The 21300-nt window shown below is 38.7% G+C and overlaps 2 protein-coding genes across 3 annotated transcripts; one reads left to right on the top strand and one right to left on the bottom strand.

The window, feature by feature from the left end:
* Nucleotides 1-361: 361 nt before the first annotated feature.
* LOC135490680 (probable E3 ubiquitin-protein ligase HERC4) lies at nt 362-21140 on the bottom strand. Of its 2 annotated transcripts, none has more exons than XM_064776024.1 (25): nt 21077-21140; nt 20135-20536; nt 19496-19667; nt 19143-19219; nt 18402-18623; nt 18055-18146; nt 17574-17704; nt 16853-17405; nt 16372-16558; nt 16185-16234; nt 15967-16020; nt 15454-15504; nt 15117-15245; nt 14760-14849; nt 8687-8866; nt 7675-7722; nt 5929-6024; nt 5280-5401; nt 4785-4899; nt 4521-4603; nt 4094-4202; nt 3750-3824; nt 3481-3583; nt 3136-3188; nt 362-2862 (listed from the first exon to the last, which is right to left on the bottom strand). In XM_064776024.1, the coding sequence occupies exons 2-25, from the start codon at nt 20367-20369 to the stop codon at nt 2707-2709; spliced, it is 3183 nt and encodes a 1060-aa protein (XP_064632094.1). In that variant the 5' UTR covers nt 20370-20536; nt 21077-21140; the 3' UTR covers nt 362-2706. The 2 variants fall into 2 exon arrangements, with proteins under 2 accessions (XP_064632094.1, XP_064632084.1); XM_064776014.1 differs by lacking the exon at nt 7675-7722 and adding an exon at nt 6504-6551.
* LOC135496658 (histamine H3 receptor-like) lies at nt 12331-14466 on the top strand. Its single transcript, XM_064786101.1, has 2 exons — nt 12331-12506; nt 13056-14466. Exon 2 carries the CDS (start codon nt 13126-13128, stop codon nt 14203-14205), a length of 1080 nt encoding a protein of 359 aa, XP_064642171.1. The 5' UTR covers nt 12331-12506; nt 13056-13125; the 3' UTR covers nt 14206-14466.
* Nucleotides 21141-21300: the final 160 nt, after the last annotated feature.

Here is a 21300-nt window from a genome sequence, read left to right as displayed (position 1 = left end):
ACAATCTTTACAGGGTGTCCCAGAGGACTATGTCAGAGGCTTCAAAGGGCTGTTTGAATGACAGTCCCTTCCAGGTCACACTGAAGCCTTTGTCAAAATATCTCTGCATGTGTCTGTACTGGGTGTCTCAAACGACAAACAGCAATGGGCACTTGAATGACAGATATCCTTTTGATATCAACTGGAGTCTTAGTCAAAGTAGATACAGGGTTTCCCAGGAGGATAATGTCAGCTCCAGCATAGAGCACTTTTGATCACATACACCCTTTCGTTGGTCTCTATTTTATAGTTGACTGAAATGCCCAGGCCTTCCGGCTCAATACTGACTGAATTAAAACGAAAGAAAACTGAAAAACAAAAATTTAAGAACGCATTGCAGATACTTATTTTTGAAAAGGATAAGTTACAAACAAACATTTTGAAAATAAATCTCATTTTAAAAGAAGCTTGGAGAGGAGATGGTAGGAAAATGAACAATGGAGTAGGTACATGAACAACAAGGCCGGTGGTCTTGTACGGTCCAGCCTACATTGTCAAGTGGAAGTAAATACGTGTACTAACATTTTCTGATGTGAACCCAAATTGCCCTCTATAGAGGAACACCCTAAGCACATATACAGGTAAATATTAGTACCAGTCAGGAACTCACTTTAACCCCTTCAAAGTGGAGTTGTGATATGTTAATTATGCCCCTGAAATGATACCCTTAAGGATTGCTGTTAATAGTGTCGATGTTGATAGACATCATAAACTTCTGAAGGAAGACTCTGATCATCAGTAAAGTGATGCAATATGATCGACCAGATACACGTATGTTTACAATGAAATCACGTCTGCCAAATAATTATCACCATCCCATGGACCATTTTCAGTGTATCAATCTACTCCTTCTGAAGAGGATGGGAAATGTGTGAAACATACAATTTTGATACTGACACACCCGACTGCCAGTTCAGTTGGTGAAAATCAAAGAAGCTCCACCAGATGGAACAACTAATTTGACAGACAGTGCATTTTATTAGATGAATTTCTTGATTATTATTAAAAGTGGTTATCAAACTGAAAATTATACAATATTCATTAGGGAAGCTGTTCAAATTAAAATGTACATATTGCTTTAATAAGTTAAAAGATCAGTTTTTTCCAATCATTCCAGATTCCATGTTTGCAAATACGCGCACATTACCAGACAGAATCAGTCAAAAATAATCTCAGTTGATAAGAATGAGAGTCACATAGATTCACAACAAGTAGGTGAAGGTGACCTATATAGGCACGAGCAGGTGACGCGAACCGACAAACCAACTATCAACAGCGTGATAGTGTTGCAACATTTAAGTGAAAAGAGCTCTCAGGAATAAAAGTTTAAGATTCTAACAGATTTAGGGTCTCATGCACAAAGGTGCTTTGAAGTCATCTTTACCTTGACTTTGTTTGAGAAACTGAGATGTCCCAACCTGCAGCGTAGTAGGCCTAACTCATTTTTTGGTAAAAATAACAAATACCATTTATTCATTTTGATCACACTAATAATATTGATTCAAGCAACTGGCAAAGCTTCTAAGATACATTTCCCTTTCGCTGGCTACTCACCACCAGGCCTCTTGCATTAAGAGAAAATATCTGCCCTTAACATTTCATCTGCAACAATATAAATTGTTAAATACTCTAATATCAAAATAAACACTTTCATCATCATTACCAAGCTTGTTGATAATATGACTTGTATATCAAACAGTCAGAAACGATCACTTTTTCAATGTGAAAGTGGCATGCAACTGGGGAATTCAATGCAAGTACATGTTCATGTTTTATCCCGCCCAAACACCAGGCAATGATTGACCAACTTAGATATATTTCAAACGAGGGGTGAATACATCATCGCCTCGATCAAGACACCAAACCAGAACCTCAGGTTTAGGTACCGGTAATTGACACCGAGCTGGTGGTTTTGGTGTCTATAGATCCATATTTTTAATCGGGAACAACGTTTACATAAATTTGGCCACTCCTTGGATATTTCCTTACATTTTCCATGGTGGCATCAATTAATGAAGCACACCATTAGAAAGAAAAGAAACGTTTTTTGGATTATAATGGTTGTGACATGATTTTATCATGTGAAGCTATCGACCACACTATAGCCACACAGCAAATATTTGATGGTTTTGAACACAACTAGAGTATGAAAAAGCCAACATATTCAGACAATTCATTGGAACATAAGCTCATTAAACAAATAACCACATCTGACAGACACTTTAAATAAACAATGAATGGGGTGCAAGTTTTACTGCATGAAAAATCAATTACATCAATAGAGCACCTCACTACATTAAAACAACAAAATATGGACGAATTTGGCATGATTGCAATATACAACACAGGTGCTCTATATAGAATAAACAAAACTTTGCACATAACAACTTCATGTCTAAATTTCTCAAATGTTTAAAGTTTTCCAGAATGTTCTGGAGAAACAATCCACCATAAAAGAACTGCAGTGGTGTCATTCAAAATTTCCAATCAAAGAACCAAGAATGACCAGTAGCTGCGGGTTCAGTTCAACAAGAGACAACTTGTCAAAAACTCCAACATCAACCTGACAACACTTGACCCAATCCGCGAGGCCAAGAGTTTTACAACGTTTTGCATAAAGATCCCAAACAAGCACCAATAAATAACAAACGAGGCCAAGGAGGGATATCAGACGATGCCGAATCCCTCTGTCTGCTGAATCGCCTTCAAGAGTTTCTCCTGAAGGACTACTTTGGAGTTGTAGATTGGCAAGTCGAGCAGGTTGAAACAGGTGTGAGCGACTGGGAGGTACGTCTCGCCTCCTAGTGTGGGTTGGATTATCATCTGTAAAAACAGGGAAATCATTAGATAAACACAACGTTAATTCCACGAGAACTTGATTAAAAGGTTTAGGTTGACCTTTTTTCCCAGCTGGGCATAACAAAAGCATTCTCCAATCAGTGAAAAACATTTCCAGAGTGACTTTTACATGAGCCTCTAATCAAAATTCATTAGCTCACCTACTTTACCTTTGCTTAGCATTTCTACATTATTGGTTTCATGTACTTTTGAATACTGATCTGAAGGGTCCTCAAAGTCCGGTAAAATTTAACTTACCGACAGTGCTTTCATGCCGAGGATTGGAATTCTGTCACTGCCAGTCAGGAACACTGAAAAGAAATTTCAGAAGAGATGAACAGGGTGACAACACATGGCAGGCAATGGAAAAATTATGAAAGTAACAGAAGGTTGAAAAGAGAGCTTGTCAGTTCGAATTCCTTCTAATCCATTTTTCTTTCCACATTACACTGTATGGAATTAGACTTCGGTTTAAGTACAGATTCTATAAATGGAAACGGTGTGTTTATAAAAGGTAAAAATACTGCTATTGACTGAATATCAGGGCTCTCTATTAAAGGTCAGAGAATTTGACAAGAATATCAAAGAGATTCTTATGCTTACAGAGGAATTTCTTTTTGTCTTCTAGTGACATAGAATGGAAGACCTCCCAGAAAAACTTTACTGTATGGTGGGACGCGTAGTAGGCTCCCTTGTATTGACAGTTCTGGAATGATAAAACATCATTTGCAAAAATTCAGGAAATACATGCATGCCCTCTTCTTCACGCTGTGGCCATGTATTTACACGGACATCTACATGCGAGTGTGGAAACTTATGTTCTGAAAATATTGTCTGAAACGGAAAATTTCTTTGGTTTCTATCACTCTTACCCTTTCTAGTTCACCGAAGTCATAGTTCTCGTTTCCAACTACCATGGCCTGTAGCTCCTTCGGATGGAAGAATTCCTGAAACCAATGATAAGAATTATTGATTTTATTTCACCTGCCCTTTATATTTTTGCTGATACACGTGATTGCTTATCAACACTTGAGGTTAAGTTTGCCAACCTTGGATACGAGATGTACTATGCTGCATAAGACAAATTGCAAATATCTGTCAACTTAGGTAGGTTTCTTATATATAAGATAGGTTTCTTTCAAACAAGGGAGGTTTCTATAAAACAAGCTAGTGTTTACGCCAGTGTAATACAGAAAGATGGACATTTCGATCTTACCAACACTCTACTCCCAATGACCTTCTGGAATCCTGCATTGAAGTTCTCAAACTGAGTTTTGACAGACTTGTTAAATACATAATTTACGTAGGCATCTACAAACTCTTGTCTGAAAAAGGAGAATCGTTATTTAAAAACAGAAATGACTACACTGTCATTCTTTCTTGTAACGAATCACAATCCCTTCTGAGATTGTTGCAGTGCAGGAAACACAAGACAAGTCTTTTCTTTTGCTGTTCTTTAGTTCAATTATTCTAGGCAAATTTAACTACCATTACAAAAAAGCCCATCTAATATCAGTTTTCTCTCTAACAAAAAACAAACAAGTTCTTAGGAACAACTTTGAAAAGGGGACTATGATTTTCAGTAACACACTGATTCAACATTGTGAACTATCAAAATAATTTCCTGCCGTTCAGAGACTCACTTGTTATCGTTGGTCACCTTTATGTTGGCACCATTGTCCACTAAAGGCGTTTTCTCAAGATGGCCATAAATATCACAGTCAATCTGTAAAGAGAAAATAACCCAATCAGTTTTTATAAGACAGGGAGTGGAATTGAAATTGCCCAAGGTGCTAATGTACATTAAATGGTTAAAAGGTCATAGGGCATATTGCCTGTACTTCAATTGCAATTGTAATTCAATTGTTCCATTGTTCTATCTAAATCCAGCTTAGGTTCAAACTTACTTCAAATGTGATAGGAAATATATCCTCAAAGTCCTCATCATCATACTCCATCATCTCTTCCAGACCCCTACCAAGCTGGGGTTCAAGCTCCTTCATGTCCTCCAGAGTGACTGGTCTGAAAAGAACATTGGTCATAATGAATAATGCAGGAAAAGGGGGTAGAGAGTCTGGTGTATGATCAGAGAAGACTATTTTAACATTCCATAAAGTCATCACTTCAATTTTATCAATGACAGTGATGTACTTTATAGCAGCAGCTTGACCCACTTCATTTATATCTGGTGTTTTTCCATTGGCAACAGGGGGCTCTCATGAAGTTTATTCATCCTGGTCTGACACGCATCCATGCACAACACCTTTGGCAAGTCACTTTTCTTCAATTGTTTGTCCATTGAACACTCTTTGAAAATAAAGAGCAAAAGTGGCTTGTTATGTATTTCTACTCGGCCCAAGTCCTCCTCCTAGATTTTGTTAATTCAGAACCACATGACTTACTTCTGGAGTAACTTCTTGTAGAGGGCAAGGGGAAAGCTAAGATCTATGATGGTCGAGTTGTAGATGGCTAAACCACACACCTGACCCACCAACATGAACATGTAACGATCATCATCTGCCAGCTGCAAGACAAATGAAAATCAGAATATATTTTCATGGTTTGTTATTTTCACCGACTCCTGCATTTCTCTTTGAAAAATAAAATTTAAGTATTTTTTTTTGTTCAAACCATATTCTTCAGCGATTTTAATAAAGACAATTAATTAAGCGCAAGCAAAATATCCAGGTTTATGATATGAAATGCAATCCTCTGCTTCTTATGGTTGAGAGAGCTTTCCTCAAATCTTTCAAGGGCCAATGTTGACATCTATTGCTACTACATGTAAGTGCTATGGGTAATAAATCATTTCAGGACGTTAAGTACAGTTAGATCATATTGACATTACCCTTCACTAGAAGCTCTCAATCAGCACTTTCTGATAATGCCATTTGTGCAATGATTGATTTTATTTCAGATCAAGTGTATACCGTGAATCCCAAATTTTTGCAAGGGTTTTATTTCTGTGGATATCCTTGTTTTGGTACTTCTACGTTTCGTGACAAATTTTGTTGATGGGAAAAATCATGAGAACTTTCATAATCTCCTTACCTGCTGCCTGAACCAAATGAGTCTTGACTCCTCATAATATTTGAACATGCCGTACTGAGGATCGAGAATTTCCCGCATTAGCAACATGAAGAACTCCTGAAATGGATTACAGAATAATATCAAGGACTTCTGAAAGTATTGACAATTTGTACAGTAAATGTATTGACGATCTGTGAGTTTGTGTGTCTGAACTGGAGAGTGCTGACAGTGAAAAATACAGACATAATTAATGAAGGCTTACAATACTGTGTCTCATAAGCCTTAGTAGGCTGGCGATTTTCTTTTTCGGTGACACATAAATAAAAAATATACATATATATATACAGGGTGAGACAAAGCAGGGCACAAATTTTTTCTTGTTGCTTTTTCACAGAATATGATGCAAGTTCAAAGTCACGATGAACCATTCAGAGTATCTCCTCACAAAGTGGTAAAGTCTACCATCATATTGGTAATAAAGCTGCATGAAAATAATATCCAAGGTATTTGGAAGCAGACGCAGTGTAAAGTGACTACAGCCCGAATTGAAGCATGAAGCAGAGCATCGAACATTGCAACGTTACTTATGGTCGAACCTTTCTGACACCCCCTTCATCTACGGCCTCCTCTCCCCGGAAGATCACCTAGAAACGAGAACACAGATACTACAAGGTTTGGTTAGAGCAGTTAGAGGGAGGTCAGAAGAGATAGAGAGAGGGTGAAAATGTGAAGTGGCCGAATGGACTTGGACAATATGTTGGGTCATTTTTGTAATGTTCTTGAAGCTAAAACGTTGCCTTTGACCATATGATGATGATGAAATGACGGCTGTGTCACATTGGCACAGCAAGTTCGAATTGTTCATCATCATACATGTCATTTAAGAACATCCAGTTCGGAAAACAAAACACAACCATAGATTGAATATTTTTCTACATAATTCAGAAGCACATGTTCATTTAGCGAGGGAAGTCAAATGCCCAAAGGAGCTTATTAGAGAGCATGCATTCGAGTTGAAAGGATACACTCGAAGACTGGGATTACAAACGATAGTTAACAGTTTCAATCACTTTCACAAGGAGAAAATGGGAAAGAATACAACAACATCCTTTGGGCATATCACAATCAAAAATAAATTTCCAATTTCTTTTTTGATTTTCTACTTGTAAAAAAGGATTTGGTGTCCATGTTGAACAAAGTTGGTAGTCCTTTCAACCACTTCATAACAAATCCACAAACAAAAGTCATTTAGTCTATTCAAAATGCAGCAATATATGAGCAGGTTCCCCCGTTTACTGCATACTATCTGCATGCGGCTTTTCCTGCAGCATATTTTGTTGCAATCAAATGGATCTGACCACTCAGTTAGGGAAAATAACACACATTGAAGAAATCAGCAGAAAGTCTAGTGGAGATTGCAATATCATGCTTTCAGCCATCATGGCAACAATTGTTTTTAAAGATTCGAAGTTTTCATTGTTTACTGACAGATGCCACACCAGAAATGCAAATCACGTGGGGCAAATCCGGCACTGAGCTATTCTGGTCCAATTGCTTTCTAGTTGTGCATCAAATGCCATCAACAATTCTAAGATATGTCATAAATCTGTCATAATTGTCCCCAATCAGAAACCACATTGATTACAAATACAATAATTTGTGGGTGTGGTACGGAACCAAATAGTATTTCTGCACCTCCAGAGAATTTTCTGCCGATTTCTTCGAATTATTCACTAAATCTATTTCACAACACTTCCAAGGTTTTACCTTCCTGACACCACCAGCATCAAGAGCCTCCTCATCAGCAAATGTCACCTAATCATAGTAAGATATTGGGTGACATTTTATACCAATTATCAGCAAATGTCTTGTATGTAAGTAAATCATGAGCGACATGTGCAAAGTATAGATCAAGTTGGAACAAATGCATCGCCAACAGATTTTATGTTCGCCGATGGCCCACTCAATGTGCATACTGTAAACTATTTTTTAGAAAGTGTTGGCCAATGTACTGCAGTACGGGTTTGTGAAACTAGAAATTGATGTTACATATCAACAAATGAATAAAGAGACCCTTAGCGTTAATATGACCTCCATGCAAAAACAGATAAGTTTTCGTTGTGTTTTTTAAGTGCGTTTGTGTCAAATTTAGGATGTTGATTACTTTTCCACTATTTAAAATCAAACAACCTGCAACATTAATCACTATACCATTAAGACACCAGTAACATGGGGCAATAACATGAGGCAATTAATAATCCTTCCGGCTGACGGTTTATTTGACCAGTCTCGTTGCTTTGAAATCGAGAACAGTTTATATTGACAGCTTACAAATGATGGTATTGAATACTGGGAAGAAATCGTTACTAATTGCCCAAAATGAAACCGCAATTATATTACACAAATACGTTATCTTTTGTTTCATAACACAAAGTGATAGACAAGAGCTTGGGTTGTTTTGATGTTGGTTGAAATTTGTCTTCTAATCAATCCAGAGTGATCGACATTGGGCTCCATCAAACGGCTTCATATCAACCATGATTGAATTGTAACATGATTTGAGACTGCAGATAACCCCTGCGATGTAAATAGAACACAATGAAAGGCGAGCTTAATAGCCCCCCCCCCCCCCCCCCTGTCTAGCTTTCGACCATTTGATCTCACAATTCATAATTGTGCAGTCTTTAGTTCACTTCTACTACTCTATGACAGGAATTGTTTGTGAAGCTCCTTTTTCTCTCTCAAAGGATGACTAAACAAAATTGACACAGATACCAACCTTTAAGGGCTTTTTGAGGTCGGCGTTACCATATTTCGTCAACTGTGTGATCGTATCATTGAGCAAGTTGTTCCGTTGTATGTGGAGGACAAGGCAAGGGTTGATCACATCAACCATCGGAAGAAACCCAGCAAATGTCAGAGTGGCAAGATTTCTTTGTGCGACTTCTTCGACAGCAGTCTGAAAATATACAGTGAAAAAGCCTCCTATTGAATTTCTGAAAACAAATTATCCCATACTCGGCTGATAAAACCTATATGGTGGCCATAGTGGGGAACGCATATGGCTGCTTGACCAACCTTAAGGTGTTATTCTCCAGGGAGTATTCCTCCTCCGAGGGAGAAAAGAGTTTTGACATGCCACCATGGTTTGGCACCGATTGTTTCTTATCCAGTGACTCCATCTTTGGCCAGTCCAGCGCAAGCTACTCATGTTTCTCACTTAGTAGGGTCTTTTGCTTGCCCTAGCAAGGACACCTGGTACAAGGTTTTAGATCTCATTCGAAGGAATTCGAAGTGGCATTTGCCCAGGTCGTTTTCTGTCCATTTCATCAAACACAGGAAGGGAAGGTAAAACTGTCAGTGTGAACAACTACATGCTTCTCTCTTTCTTGGAAGGTAATGTTCCAACATCCATTAGAAGTGCCATTTCTACAAGTGCCACACAGGACTGAAATTTCACTTTGAAGAGAACATAACTGCAGACAACGCTGTTTTGAAAATGATGAAGTTTCAGCCATAATGGTACTCCACAGTTAACAGGTTGGGCTAAAACATATCAATCATGAGTAACCAACAGAAGCGGCGATGGGAACTGCACACACAAGAACAGCAGTGGTTCAACCTTAGGTGTTGGTCACTATGGTTCCTATCTTAGAAAATACCAGTTTATTGGTATACCCTACTTTTTTATAACTGGGGAAACAGCAATTTGCTGACAATAGATTAGCAATTATTGACATAGAAAACTAATAAAAAGAAGGTGAAAGGCTTTATACTAAAATATATCAAGAAATATCACAGGTCAATACACTTTGGGGTAGATTCGATAACGGCAATTTATGGCAACACAAACAATGGCCTTGAAACATGGAAACTTGGTCTCTGGTATCTTTAATAATGATACGGAGTAATATTTCTATAGCGCTTTTCAAGGTGCTCAAAGCACTTTTGAGCACAATATTATTACCCTGGTCTCCACAGAAAACAATCTGGGGTTTCACTAAGAAAGGCTGAACTCAACCAGTATGGGAAGCAAGCAGTGACTCGACCGGGAGTCGAACCCACGACCTCTTGATCATGAGGTCTTTATACTGAACTGTTTCGTCTCTGATGACAGAACCCGGTGAAGTTCATATGGGGTGTGTCACAGTCGAGACATGTAATTCTGTTGAGTGAAAACAATCATGGTGACAGGTTACTATGGACACGGCACTTAATCCAAGATCTCGTATTCTAAGGTAACTCGGCCTGAGGAAAGATAAGTCTGTTGATGTGTATAAAAATTAAGAATTACAACAATGCTGCTGCAGCTGTGACCTGCATGGAGTCCAACACAAGACTTCCATCACGAAACAATGGTGCAGCTGATTCACTACACCCTAAACCTAAATTAGGCCATGCCAATTTAATACCTTGGATAACAGGCTGGCCAGGGAACCTATTTCTCCACTTGTGTTTGTTTTTCATAACCCCTTGACCAGCACCAAAATCACCTGTTGATACAAATAATAATGAAATATGTTGAAATACACTAGTCCTGGTTAAGGTTTATTTGTCACATCATAACTTTACTTGTCTGTCGCGTAACCTATAGCAATTAGGTTGTAATAATAGAATAATTTGATTGTGTCAACAAAAGTCAGGTGTGCCAAGGTTGTGATGTTCACAATAATTTTGTATATTAAATAGTCTTGCCCGCTTTTTATTTTAATTTTTTTCCCCTACCACCGACAAAGGAAGCTCTGCCTACTCGCCCGCTATCAAAGGTATTAAATTGGTGTGGCCTTATAGAGTCAGAGCTGCAAGGGAGTCAATATTTACATCAAGTTTCTAAACTACTGGACAACCAAAGCCATTTGATTCAGTCCATTCGAAATCGATCTCACAGTTTCTTTTTTTAACATATACTTTGCGTTGGCATGGCGATCATTGTTTGTATTAGGCATATTTGTCAAAGAAAGTGGATCAACAAGTAAATGGAGCTACACTTCCTCCGACGCTGTTGTTTACACCCGAGTGGTCACGTTTCTCAACAGCAGAGTTATGATATCTGTTGCCGAGTTGAAATTACTCGAGAAATGGCATGAAGTGGCCACTGAACGAAACCAGAAAAGGCCTGGATTTTGATCTGTAGATGGACACGGCCAATATAAGTGAGATTTCTTCTATGAAAGGGTCTTGCGTATTCAATGTCTGCTAACTGTCAAGGTGGGCTGGTCAAGTCATTCAGTTGATACCATAATCAATCTCCAAATAACCCAAATCCAGCCTGTAACAACAAGAATGCAAACAATATCAGAACCAGGGCTATTACTGGTTTAGTGACATTTTACCAATCGAACCAAGAATAAAACAGACACGCTATGTTCCTTCTATCAGTCGGAAGCAAAAACACTTTGCGAAAAGAATCAATGAGGCCACAATGCAGCAGCAAACATTGACAATTTCCTACTTTTAACAATTGGACAATGAAATACAGGTTGCTCTGAAACTTCATCCATAGCGGCCATTTAATCTGAAGTTGTTCAATTGATTAAAATACGACAATAGCTGGAAAATATGATGTCAGCCAGGCCAAAGTATTGATCTAGTTTCAAAACTTTGCCAACATCAGCATGCCATCATTCTGGTTCATTTTCTGTGATTATCGCTGTCCAAAAAATGGTATTTTCCACTTATTAGTTGTTGTTTCGCATCATTAGCAGAAGTAGCATTGACCATAACAGAAATAAGGCAAGGAAACGAGGTACAATGTTTAATCGATCAAACAAGCAGGAGCCGATATAAACACATAGGAGTTTGGCATCTGTTCTAATAGTCATGATGGAATCTCCATGAAGATCTGTCATAACTGAGTAAGCAGCCAGTCTTGATTATCAGGGGAAAATAGAAAATCCTATGAAACACCAGTCCGTTTTTGTGATGTAAACTTGCCAACTTACTACGTCATTCCCAGTTATCTTTCCATTGACAAGCAATGAGGACCAATATTATAGCTGTTGACGTAAGTGGAATTTATTCGTTATCGATAGGACGGACACCACTAGTAGTGCTTTGGGTCAACTAAGACAATATTGTATCATTATTTTGGTCAATAAACATCAATTAAAACAAAAGCAACGAGTGCCGACAATCACGTGAAAACTTCCAGCCAATAGAAATCAATTAGTTTCAGCGAAAGAGTTTGAAGGATCATTGACTAATCGATAGTTGAAATGTCGCAGAACTCTCAGGAGAGGCAGATAACACGGGTGATAGGTGATGACATATTCTGTTGGTATCAACCAATCAGGACAGATTTTATGGAATAATTAATGAGGTGTCAATAAGAAAACAACTGATACGGAAACAGTCGATCTGGGAGCTGATGGTAACGCTAGTGCATCATCGATTTTATGGAAAACAAAAGAGCAGTACTTGGAAGCTCTCACCTGATCTGATAACGCCCCTGTTTTGCCTTTGAAAACACAACATAATCACATGGAATGGTTTGGACGTATCACTTTACTATTACATTGAATTGGTGAATATCAAATAGAAACTTCATTCACATGGTTTTTAGCAACTGGCGTGGACCAACTATAGACCTAGATGACAAGGTAGGAAATTGTTATTTTAATATTTTTCATCATTTTCACAAATACCTCTCATAAAGTTCTTCTGCAGTTTTATAGATGATGATAAGTTATTGATGATACCTACACAGAGTAATTTCCTCCGAAGTTATTTCCTCTTGGTATGGATTTGTCCGGAAATATGTAGAAATTACAGATGATTTCTAATGACGTATTTCCTTACTGGCATGTTCTGCATTGGTCTATTAACTCGGGGAGAACCAACTTTTACGTGTCCAACTGATTGAAATGATATTCCAATACCACTCCAATCTCAGCTTAATATTGAGGATTACTGGAGTGGTAGCATTTCTTAATGGGGTAATGTCAGCTTATTTGTCAGAACATACCACTTGCAAAGCCTGAAAGTTAAGTGCATGGTGGTACTTTTGGAGAGGTGGACGTGCCGGACCTGTGCAAACTAGCGTGGTTGGATTCCTCATCTCTGCAATCTACAACATACATCATTGTTAAGCTAATAATCAACCTCAATTGATCTTTCAAAACCTATTGACTTATCTCCCTTTTTTCCAGTAGTCTATAGTATAAGCCTAAAGGTTAAAAATCAACAAAAAAGACAATCAGGGAAGGGACTTCAAGCGCCATGGATTTTTCAAATTCAACAAACACTGTCTCTGGGACAAAGAAGGCAACATACATGTACGAACCACTTGAGTTACACTGGCTTATTCTTGGAGGAATCGCAATGTCAGCTCTGCTACTGACAAATTTAGGTGGCAACTTTTTGACAATGTTGTCATTTTGTCTTGATAAGAAGCTACGGATTGTTAGCAACATGTACATAATCAACCTTGCCGTGAACGATATTTTGGTCGGTGTAGTCAGCATTCCGTTATATGGAACTTCAAGTCTTCTCAACCATTACTGGCCGTTTGGATATCCTATGTGCAAATTCTATATTATGGTGGATTTTATTGCATGTGCAGGATCATCTACATCCATCATGTTAATCAGCTATGATAGGTATCTCCTCGTGACCGAAGGAATAAACTATTCTGTCAAACAAACAAAAAGGAAAGCAGGGATTAAAATTGGCATAACTTGGGCTGTTATTCTTCCGATCTACGGGACCTTCACACTATTTTATGATACTTTCAGAGGATATTCGATCGCTGTAGCTGGAGACTGTAACGAAGAATTCGCCAATGATGAAATATTCAATATATTTTTATCCACATTTGAGTTTCTTATACCGCTTATTTTCATAACCTTCCTCAACTTTAGAGTCTATCACAATATTCACAAAAGGACGAAAGCAAAAGTCGGACCAATGGAGAAAACAAAAGAAATCTCAACAATTAGTGGTAGTGGGTCAATGCAGCCAAAAGAAGAGAACGCCTCACATGTCAGATTACTAAAGCGTGACAGGCGTGCAGCAAGATCCCTGGCCGCTCTTGTTATCATATACTTCGTATGCTGGGCACCGTATACCATTTTCACTGTCCTAATATCATTAAATGACCAATATTGGAATGAGGACGACTATTTCATGCCATACGAGTCCGTGATTTGGTTATTGTGGCTCAATTCTTCATTGAATCCAATCATGTACGCGTTGACAGTGCCAGCGTTCAAACGGTCATACAAAAGGATTCTGTGTAAGTTATGGCGAGGAAAGGGCTACAATGCTCGACGTGACAGCGTAGGGGAGTCAGTATGTTGATATTTGATATTCTTATATATGTTGATATTCATGTTGTGAGAAATAGCGCAGTGGTTTATCAGATCGGCTAATGTATGTTTTCATCTCACGAGGTGGTAGGTTTCAACAAGAAAAACAACAAACGATTCTAAATTAACAACAGACGACTTGACTTCATCAAAGTTCTCGCTGCCTTGTGCACTTGTCCTTGTTATGTGTACATTAGATCAGTCAGACTTGACTTCAATGCTGTGGCAAAGAAGCCAGATGTATCGACAAAACACAGACAATTCTTCAATAAACATGTTTAGCACCAAGCTGGGAGTTGCCTTCTTTTCCATTTTCTTTCTTAAGAACCATCCGATGAAAAACGTCATGTCGAGTCACTGCTGCCCCCATACCTTCATGGCATTAGGTAATGAGAAGACAGGACATCAAAATGATGTTACCTCATTGTCATGATACGCAATTATTGTTTGTTTGTCTTGACTTAAGTAAAAATTGCAGCGACTTTGTGCATGGAAGTTCTGCTTGGTCAATACAAAATTGAAGAAGCATATTCAATATCAACTCACCCTCATCTGGATGTGAGCATCAGTCTGCAGCAGTATCGTCTTGGCTTGAGCATCGAGTGCGAATGGGTAGTTACAAAATATCAGGACATTCTGAAAAAAACATACGCTGCTTTGTCAAAACAGTGACCAAACCTTTCTCTTTTAGAGATACATCCCTCCTGCCGTTATTCTTTTAGCAGGGTTCACTTTGCAGCAATGCTTGCCATATAGTACCCAATTCCTCAGGGCTTCACGTTTTCAATCCTAAACAGCTCGACACAGCCTTTTTGACCAAAAGATCTTGTTTCTTTTGGTCAATCAAGGTGGCCACAACCAGATTCTTCCTACACAGAAGGTCATTCTCAACATCATACTCACTTGATTATGGTCTATATTATGCTGACTCCGTATCCAATGGATATAATCATTTTGAATATTGATCCGGTCCTTCACCTCTGGGATGTAGAAGTGATCATATGGAACAATCTGGCACTTTCGAACATTCACCTAGCAAGAAAAGGAGATTCAAATGCTAGCATAAAACACAATTTTACAGTGTTGAAACAATAATATCCTGATATCGCCACTGAAGTCCTATTATTGCTCTTTATGTGATGACATAATTTCTAGTTTAATTTCTCAATACAACAAATGCGCTGCAATAATAAAAACTGCAGTGCACAATGTCTTCCCCAGTATGGCAGCACATACATACCTCATTGAGTTTCTTCAACATCTCCATAGTGGAATAGAGAGGTCGGACATTCTATAATAAGAAAGAAGATACTTTTAGTCAATCAAGATGTGCCATTTTTATATTTGTGTTGATAAAAGTCAATGCCGAGGGACAAGGACATGGAATATGCAGGAATTGTTCAATCATGTTGCAAAACCTTTGATAAGATATAAGCTACTTGGACTTTTTTATCCAGCGATGCAGAAATACATTTTGGAGAGTGTGCAGCAGTCTTTTTGGCCATCTTTGACCTCACCGTCCGCGCGTTTTCTTCCATATTGTCCGAATAGTCGGCCATGATTTTATTGGAGATAACGCCAAGATGAAAGTGGCATTCCCAAGAGGCACACATCAGATCAATGAGTCAAACATTGTGTATGACTTGCTTGGTGAGCGCCGCACGAATGAGAGATTTAAATTGCGGCAGCGACCTGCGATTAGAATTGCTACTGTGTGCGACAAAAAGTTCTCTCATGCGAGTAGCAAACTCACCTCTGAAAACACACGTTGGGGATCTAGAAAATAATTGACAAGTTTCTTATGGATCTGGAAGAAAAAGAACACAAATTAATGATGAACACGAACAGACAGAAGGTAATACTATGCTGCCATCTGCTTTCCCAAAGAATAGTTACCACAAGTTGTTCAGAAATTGCAAGAGTTGGGCTAAGATAATGGCATTTTAGCGACAGAGGTTCCATTGTACTTACATCAACAAGTCTTCTGAAATGCTGTTCCTCAAGTTTGGACCACCAACTGTCTGCAAAAGACACAAACATGTTTAGAAACATTGACTTTGAAATGAGAGCAACATACAAGAATATTTGACACTGAAATCTCAAGACTGACGAATAAAAAGCAGTGTCATAATCTTTTCCAATACAAGTGTTAGCTTACCAATTACTTTTCCGGCATTTCCTGCTAGACGGAGAACAGCTTCGCCAAACCTCACCACCAGGCTATTATTGTTGATTGGGTTATCAAATAACCGACATTGGGGGATGGTCAAGTAGAGACGGAGGGCTTCCACATCTGGCGGGGAGGACTTCAACTGCTGGAGGAGCCTTTCGAGACATGCATAAATCTGCAGCCAAAAAGTGTAGAGAATAAATGAAACGGTCAAAGGGCCATGTGCTTACCTGTTGTCAACGAAAGGAATATGGTTAGCCTACTGTTATGGTTACACAGAGTTTGCACATATTGCCCAAAGCAATCATCACAACAAGTTTGGCCATCTAGCCTTAACAGATTTTGAAACGTGTGATCCACTCACAGGTGCCACGGTATTGTTTGAGCTCTCCACAGGTGAGCTAAAAATAACTGACACAGATGGACTCAAAAATACAAGAAACATGTCAGTCCCCTTCGTGGTACTTACCCTTTGATTAAGAACAGCATTGCCAGCAAGAGATATACTAGAGAAAGTTTGAAGAGCAGCCTCTATGTCAACCCCCGATTGTCGACTACTGCAGTTATAGTGCTGGTCATCACCGAGAAGGAATGAAGCATTGAGACAGGCTGGACTGGAGAAGACCTTCTCAATCAGGGCGAGGAATGGTTCAGAAGGTGGATCAGTCGAGTTTAGCTTAGAGACTTGCTGGACCAGTTCCCTGGATATAGTCAGAACCTGTTGTTTTGGGATAATCTCACGGAAATCAGTTGGTTCTATTCTTTCTTCTGGTCGGGACGCAATAATAAAACAATGATTTCCACCAGTAAAGATTTTGTTTATCACATAGCTTGACTCTGTTAAGTTGCTGGACTTGGAGACCTCCATTGGGGGGTGTTCGTTGTAAGGTACCCAATCACCACGCACCGATACTGGGCTTGTACCATTAGTACTGTCTTTACCAGTGCCTAACTGACCTGAGCTGCCAGTACCGAATGAGAAAAGCCGACCACTAGTGCCCACTAATGCTAGGGTGTGACACCTACAAAGAAATGAAATGGAATTTTAGGTACCTGTCAATCTAAAAGATTACACACCCTTCTAATGGGTCCTACCACATGCAGTACAAACCTAGAGGTTTAGGCAGAGACAAAATAGTTATTACGTTGTTGAGACTTCGCATGGCCAAGAAACTCCTCTTTCATCTTACCTTCCACAGCTAATCTGAGTGACTTTATTTCCCATCAACTCAAACACTTTCCTGGGTAATGTCTCATTATTCTTTGAACTATGACCTAATTGTCCATACATGCCAGCACCAAATGTGAACACACCGCCATCCTGAAAGAAAAATCAAGAAGCTATTGAAACTGGCCTTTGATGTTACATTCTCATCGTGCCTTCTCAAAAGCAGTTTGTGGGCTGGTAACAAGTTGCTCGAAATTAATGGACTTTGAATCAGCACCCCCTGGGCAAAAATTTTAACCAATGCTATGAACCAATTTTAAGAGAATTTTGTTTTCGAAAGGTTTGCAACCTGGATTTCGAAACGCGAAAAGGTTTTGTAAATTCGTGTCACGTAAAAGTCACGGCTTAGAGAATGCAAAACATGACGTCATTATGTCAGCACTCAATTACCCTGATACTACAACGACAATGGCAAATCCGCCTAGTTCTTTAACTGATCTTACCTTTGTCAATACAGCAGTATGATTCTCACCACAAGCTATGTGCTTCACTTTTTGAGACCTGAGACTTCGACACAGCACTGGATGTTGACATTCTGAAACATAAACTTAAAACTGGCACAAGTGATGATAAACTAAAACCACCCTAAAAGAATTGGCCCACATCTATGTATATAAAATCGTTCTAAACGATTATTCATGAACTATTTCACGGAAACAGCAAATAAATACTAATAAAAACAGACGTATGAAAACTTGGGACTTTTCTGGGTTTAGAGACACTTTTCAATGCAGTCACACAAAATCGGATGACTAGGAATAATTGATAGTAACATGCTTAACAAACTTACCTCTGTCGTGGCCAACTCCTAACTGTCCAAAAAAGTTCCTCCCCCAGCCAAATACAGCCCCAGACTGAGTCAAGGCAAAACTGTGGTTGCCACCACAGGCAATCTGTCGAATAGGTAATCCATGTAGGGAACAAAGAATTTCTGGCTTGTGGTTGAAATTATCTCGTGAACCTAGTCCAAGCTGGTTGAATTTATTATGACCCCAAACCAAAATTCCTCCAACTGAAAAGAACAAACATTCAATAATGAATATCAATCATCTCGTCATTCCATTACCCAAATTTTGGACAGCAAGTCATTTCAGGTTTGACCACAGATCACCAAAACACAGCGCTCGCACCAAACATTCAATTCAGGACTATGTTTTTCCCCCCGTAATCCTGTATGAAATTGGTGACTCGGCGGCTTTTTCTGAAATCATGGCAACAAGTGACAGTGAAGACTATAATCCAATGTCAGTTATGACTCTAATGGCATTCCTCCTTGTACATGTATAGGTGATAATTTTTTTGATAATTTAAACTGACTCATAGCATACTAAAAAGATCCCTTACGTGATCAAAATGACCATAATCATCACAATATTGTGACAACTTTTTCTTCACACCTTATCCTTCTTCATCTTCGGAAGATATCTACTGTCTTCAGTTGATGCCTTTAGAATATAGGCATGTTGTGTGTCAGGTTGTTAAAATGAGTAAGATAGAAACAAGACCGAAAAAAAAAAGTCCTCCTGCTTACCATCAGTCAAAGCCATGGAATGACTGTCACCACAGGCAACTTGGATTACTTTTATTCGATCTGGAAACTCGAGAAGTCTGCAAAGAAGCCATGGATGAATGCTTTGAAAATTCGATGCAGTCACAACCTTATACCAGAGAAACAGTTCTTGAAAGCGTTCAAAAATTTGGAAGACTATCAAAGGGCTACTTAGTGCTGAAGTCAAAGTCATTATAGTAGTGACATATAACAAGCTTGGGCTGGTTTCAGTACAGCAGTAGATCGCTCCAACTGGTCGTACTGAATGGGATGCTAGACTATGAGTTTATACAACACTTTTCTAATATAACACCTATCTATCAAACAAACTCTACCTTGGAACCGGTTGTGAGAAGATCTGTTTTGGATTTCCTAAGCCTAGCTGTCCGTATTCATTGGAACCCCAGCAATACAGCTCACCATCTGCTGTGACAGCCAAGTTGTGTGAAGCACCAGAGCAGAGCTGTGTCACCGACATGGACTTGGATGTAGGAAATGACACCCTTTCTGAATTAGAAGAAAAAAGACATGTTGTGATACATTAGCACCGAAGCAGCATCATAAGATTGTGTTTGATTTTTTGGGTGGGGGGACAAAGATTTCATTAGATAAAACGGACTGATTTGATAAAACATTTTTCACCGCCAACTTTGTCGGGCTAAAAATGTCAGAGTAATGCAGGTAGTTCTTGTCTCCATCACGGTGAATGGTGATGTTATACATGCCGAGAGAAATCGTACTCCAGCCACAAAGCATCGATTATAATATTCCCACAAGTTGTGAGAAATTTTATAATAAGTTGTGAGAAATTTTATAATAAGTTGTGAGAAATTTTATAATAAGTTGTGAGAAATTTTATAATAAGTTATGAGAAATTTTATAATAAGTTATTGTTAGAAATTTTATAAGCGTGGTTGCCCAACTGCACCAAGACAAATTTTAGACTATGGACCTGTTGTTGCATCTGTACCTACCAGGTTTCTTTTCACTGAGTGTTTGTCCCAATTGTCCATGCACGTTGTTCCCACAGCTGTAGATCTCACCATTTTTGGCAACGAAGATTGTATGGCGATATCCACAGGACACAGCCTGCCACACTTCATTCTGTAAGTTTGCTGATACTTCAGGAACAAAGATGGCATTCTCTTCAATGCCACCGACACCAAGCTGTCCATACTCCACCGAGCCCCAACCCAACAATGTTGGCATCTTGCTGTTTTGTGTTCTTCCAAAAAATCTGTTGTTATCAGGTGAATCTCTATTATCAGCATTTACAAAGCATGATGACTCATAGTCTTGTATCTTCAAAAGTTCATTCAGCCATCCACAGGATTAGCTTTTTGTTCTCTCGACTCATGTCTCATAGACTGGTATCCCTGAGTGAAAAGAAGAAGATAATAATTCGACCTACAATAGATTCACACACTTGATTGGGTAACATAGTTTACATAGTATTGGCCGTCGTCACTTCACGATGTATTGCAGCTCTGCTGGTTTTACATTACTTACTACGTGACGTGACGTCTTCGTAAACGTTGTTCCCAAGCAAGAGCATTAATTTAAATATAGAAAATGGAATATCCAATACCCTTTTTTTAATAAATATTGACAGATCGAAACCAAGATACATCTGGACATTTAGCCCAAATCTTTACACAAGAGTGGTTCAGTGCATGAGAATAGTGTAGGCCTACATTGTGATTGTTTCCTCTCAGATTTTTCTAGATTTTTTAGGCTACTTTCCTTTCCAGTGATTCATGAGATGAGTGAATTATACCACACTAATATAGGTTGAAAACAGCTATTCGTGTCAATCAAAGCTGTTGTAAAAAAATCATTGAGAATATTTCAGCATCTACAACTCATCCAGTTAGGAAAGCTTGTCATTACGAAAGCGTATTATGTTGTTTTCTTACAGATAACAGAACAAATCATAAGAAATGATGAAACGACGGCCATGACACAACACTTCCATGGCTCACAGATGTAACAGCGATTTTCATTGGCTAATAAGGTTATGAGCATATATGGGGCGCGCTATCAAACAAAATAATAGAACCTTGTAAAACCGAGAAAGGCCAAATTTAGTTACTCTAAGATTAAAGTGCCTTGCTATACAATGAGTCAAGGCCAAAACTAT

Source organism: Lineus longissimus, chromosome 1 (assembly GCF_910592395.1).
Source record: "Lineus longissimus chromosome 1, tnLinLong1.2, whole genome shotgun sequence".
NCBI classification, from domain to species: domain Eukaryota; kingdom Metazoa; phylum Nemertea; class Pilidiophora; order Heteronemertea; family Lineidae; genus Lineus; species Lineus longissimus.
The sequence above is the reverse complement of the archived record's forward strand: the minus strand, read 5'-3'. Positions and strand labels throughout refer to the sequence as shown.

Bases quoted from the DNA above. Each gene is read 5' to 3' on its own strand.
- LOC135496658 (XM_064786101.1), top strand. From the start codon at position 13,126: ATGGATTTTTCAAATTCAACAAACACTGTCTCTGGGACAAAGAAGGCA.
- LOC135490680 (XM_064776024.1), bottom strand. From the start codon at position 20,369: ATGCCAACATTGTTGGGTTGGGGCTCGGTGGAGTATGGACAGCTTGGT. The intron at 15,505-15,966 runs GTGAGTTTGCTA...TTCTTATTATAG, and splicing joins CCCAACGTGTGTTTTCAGAG to AATGTCCGACCTCTCTATTC. The intron at 14,850-15,116 runs GTGAGTATGATG...TGTTTTTTTCAG, and splicing joins ATAATATAGACCATAATCAA to AATGTCCTGATATTTTGTAA.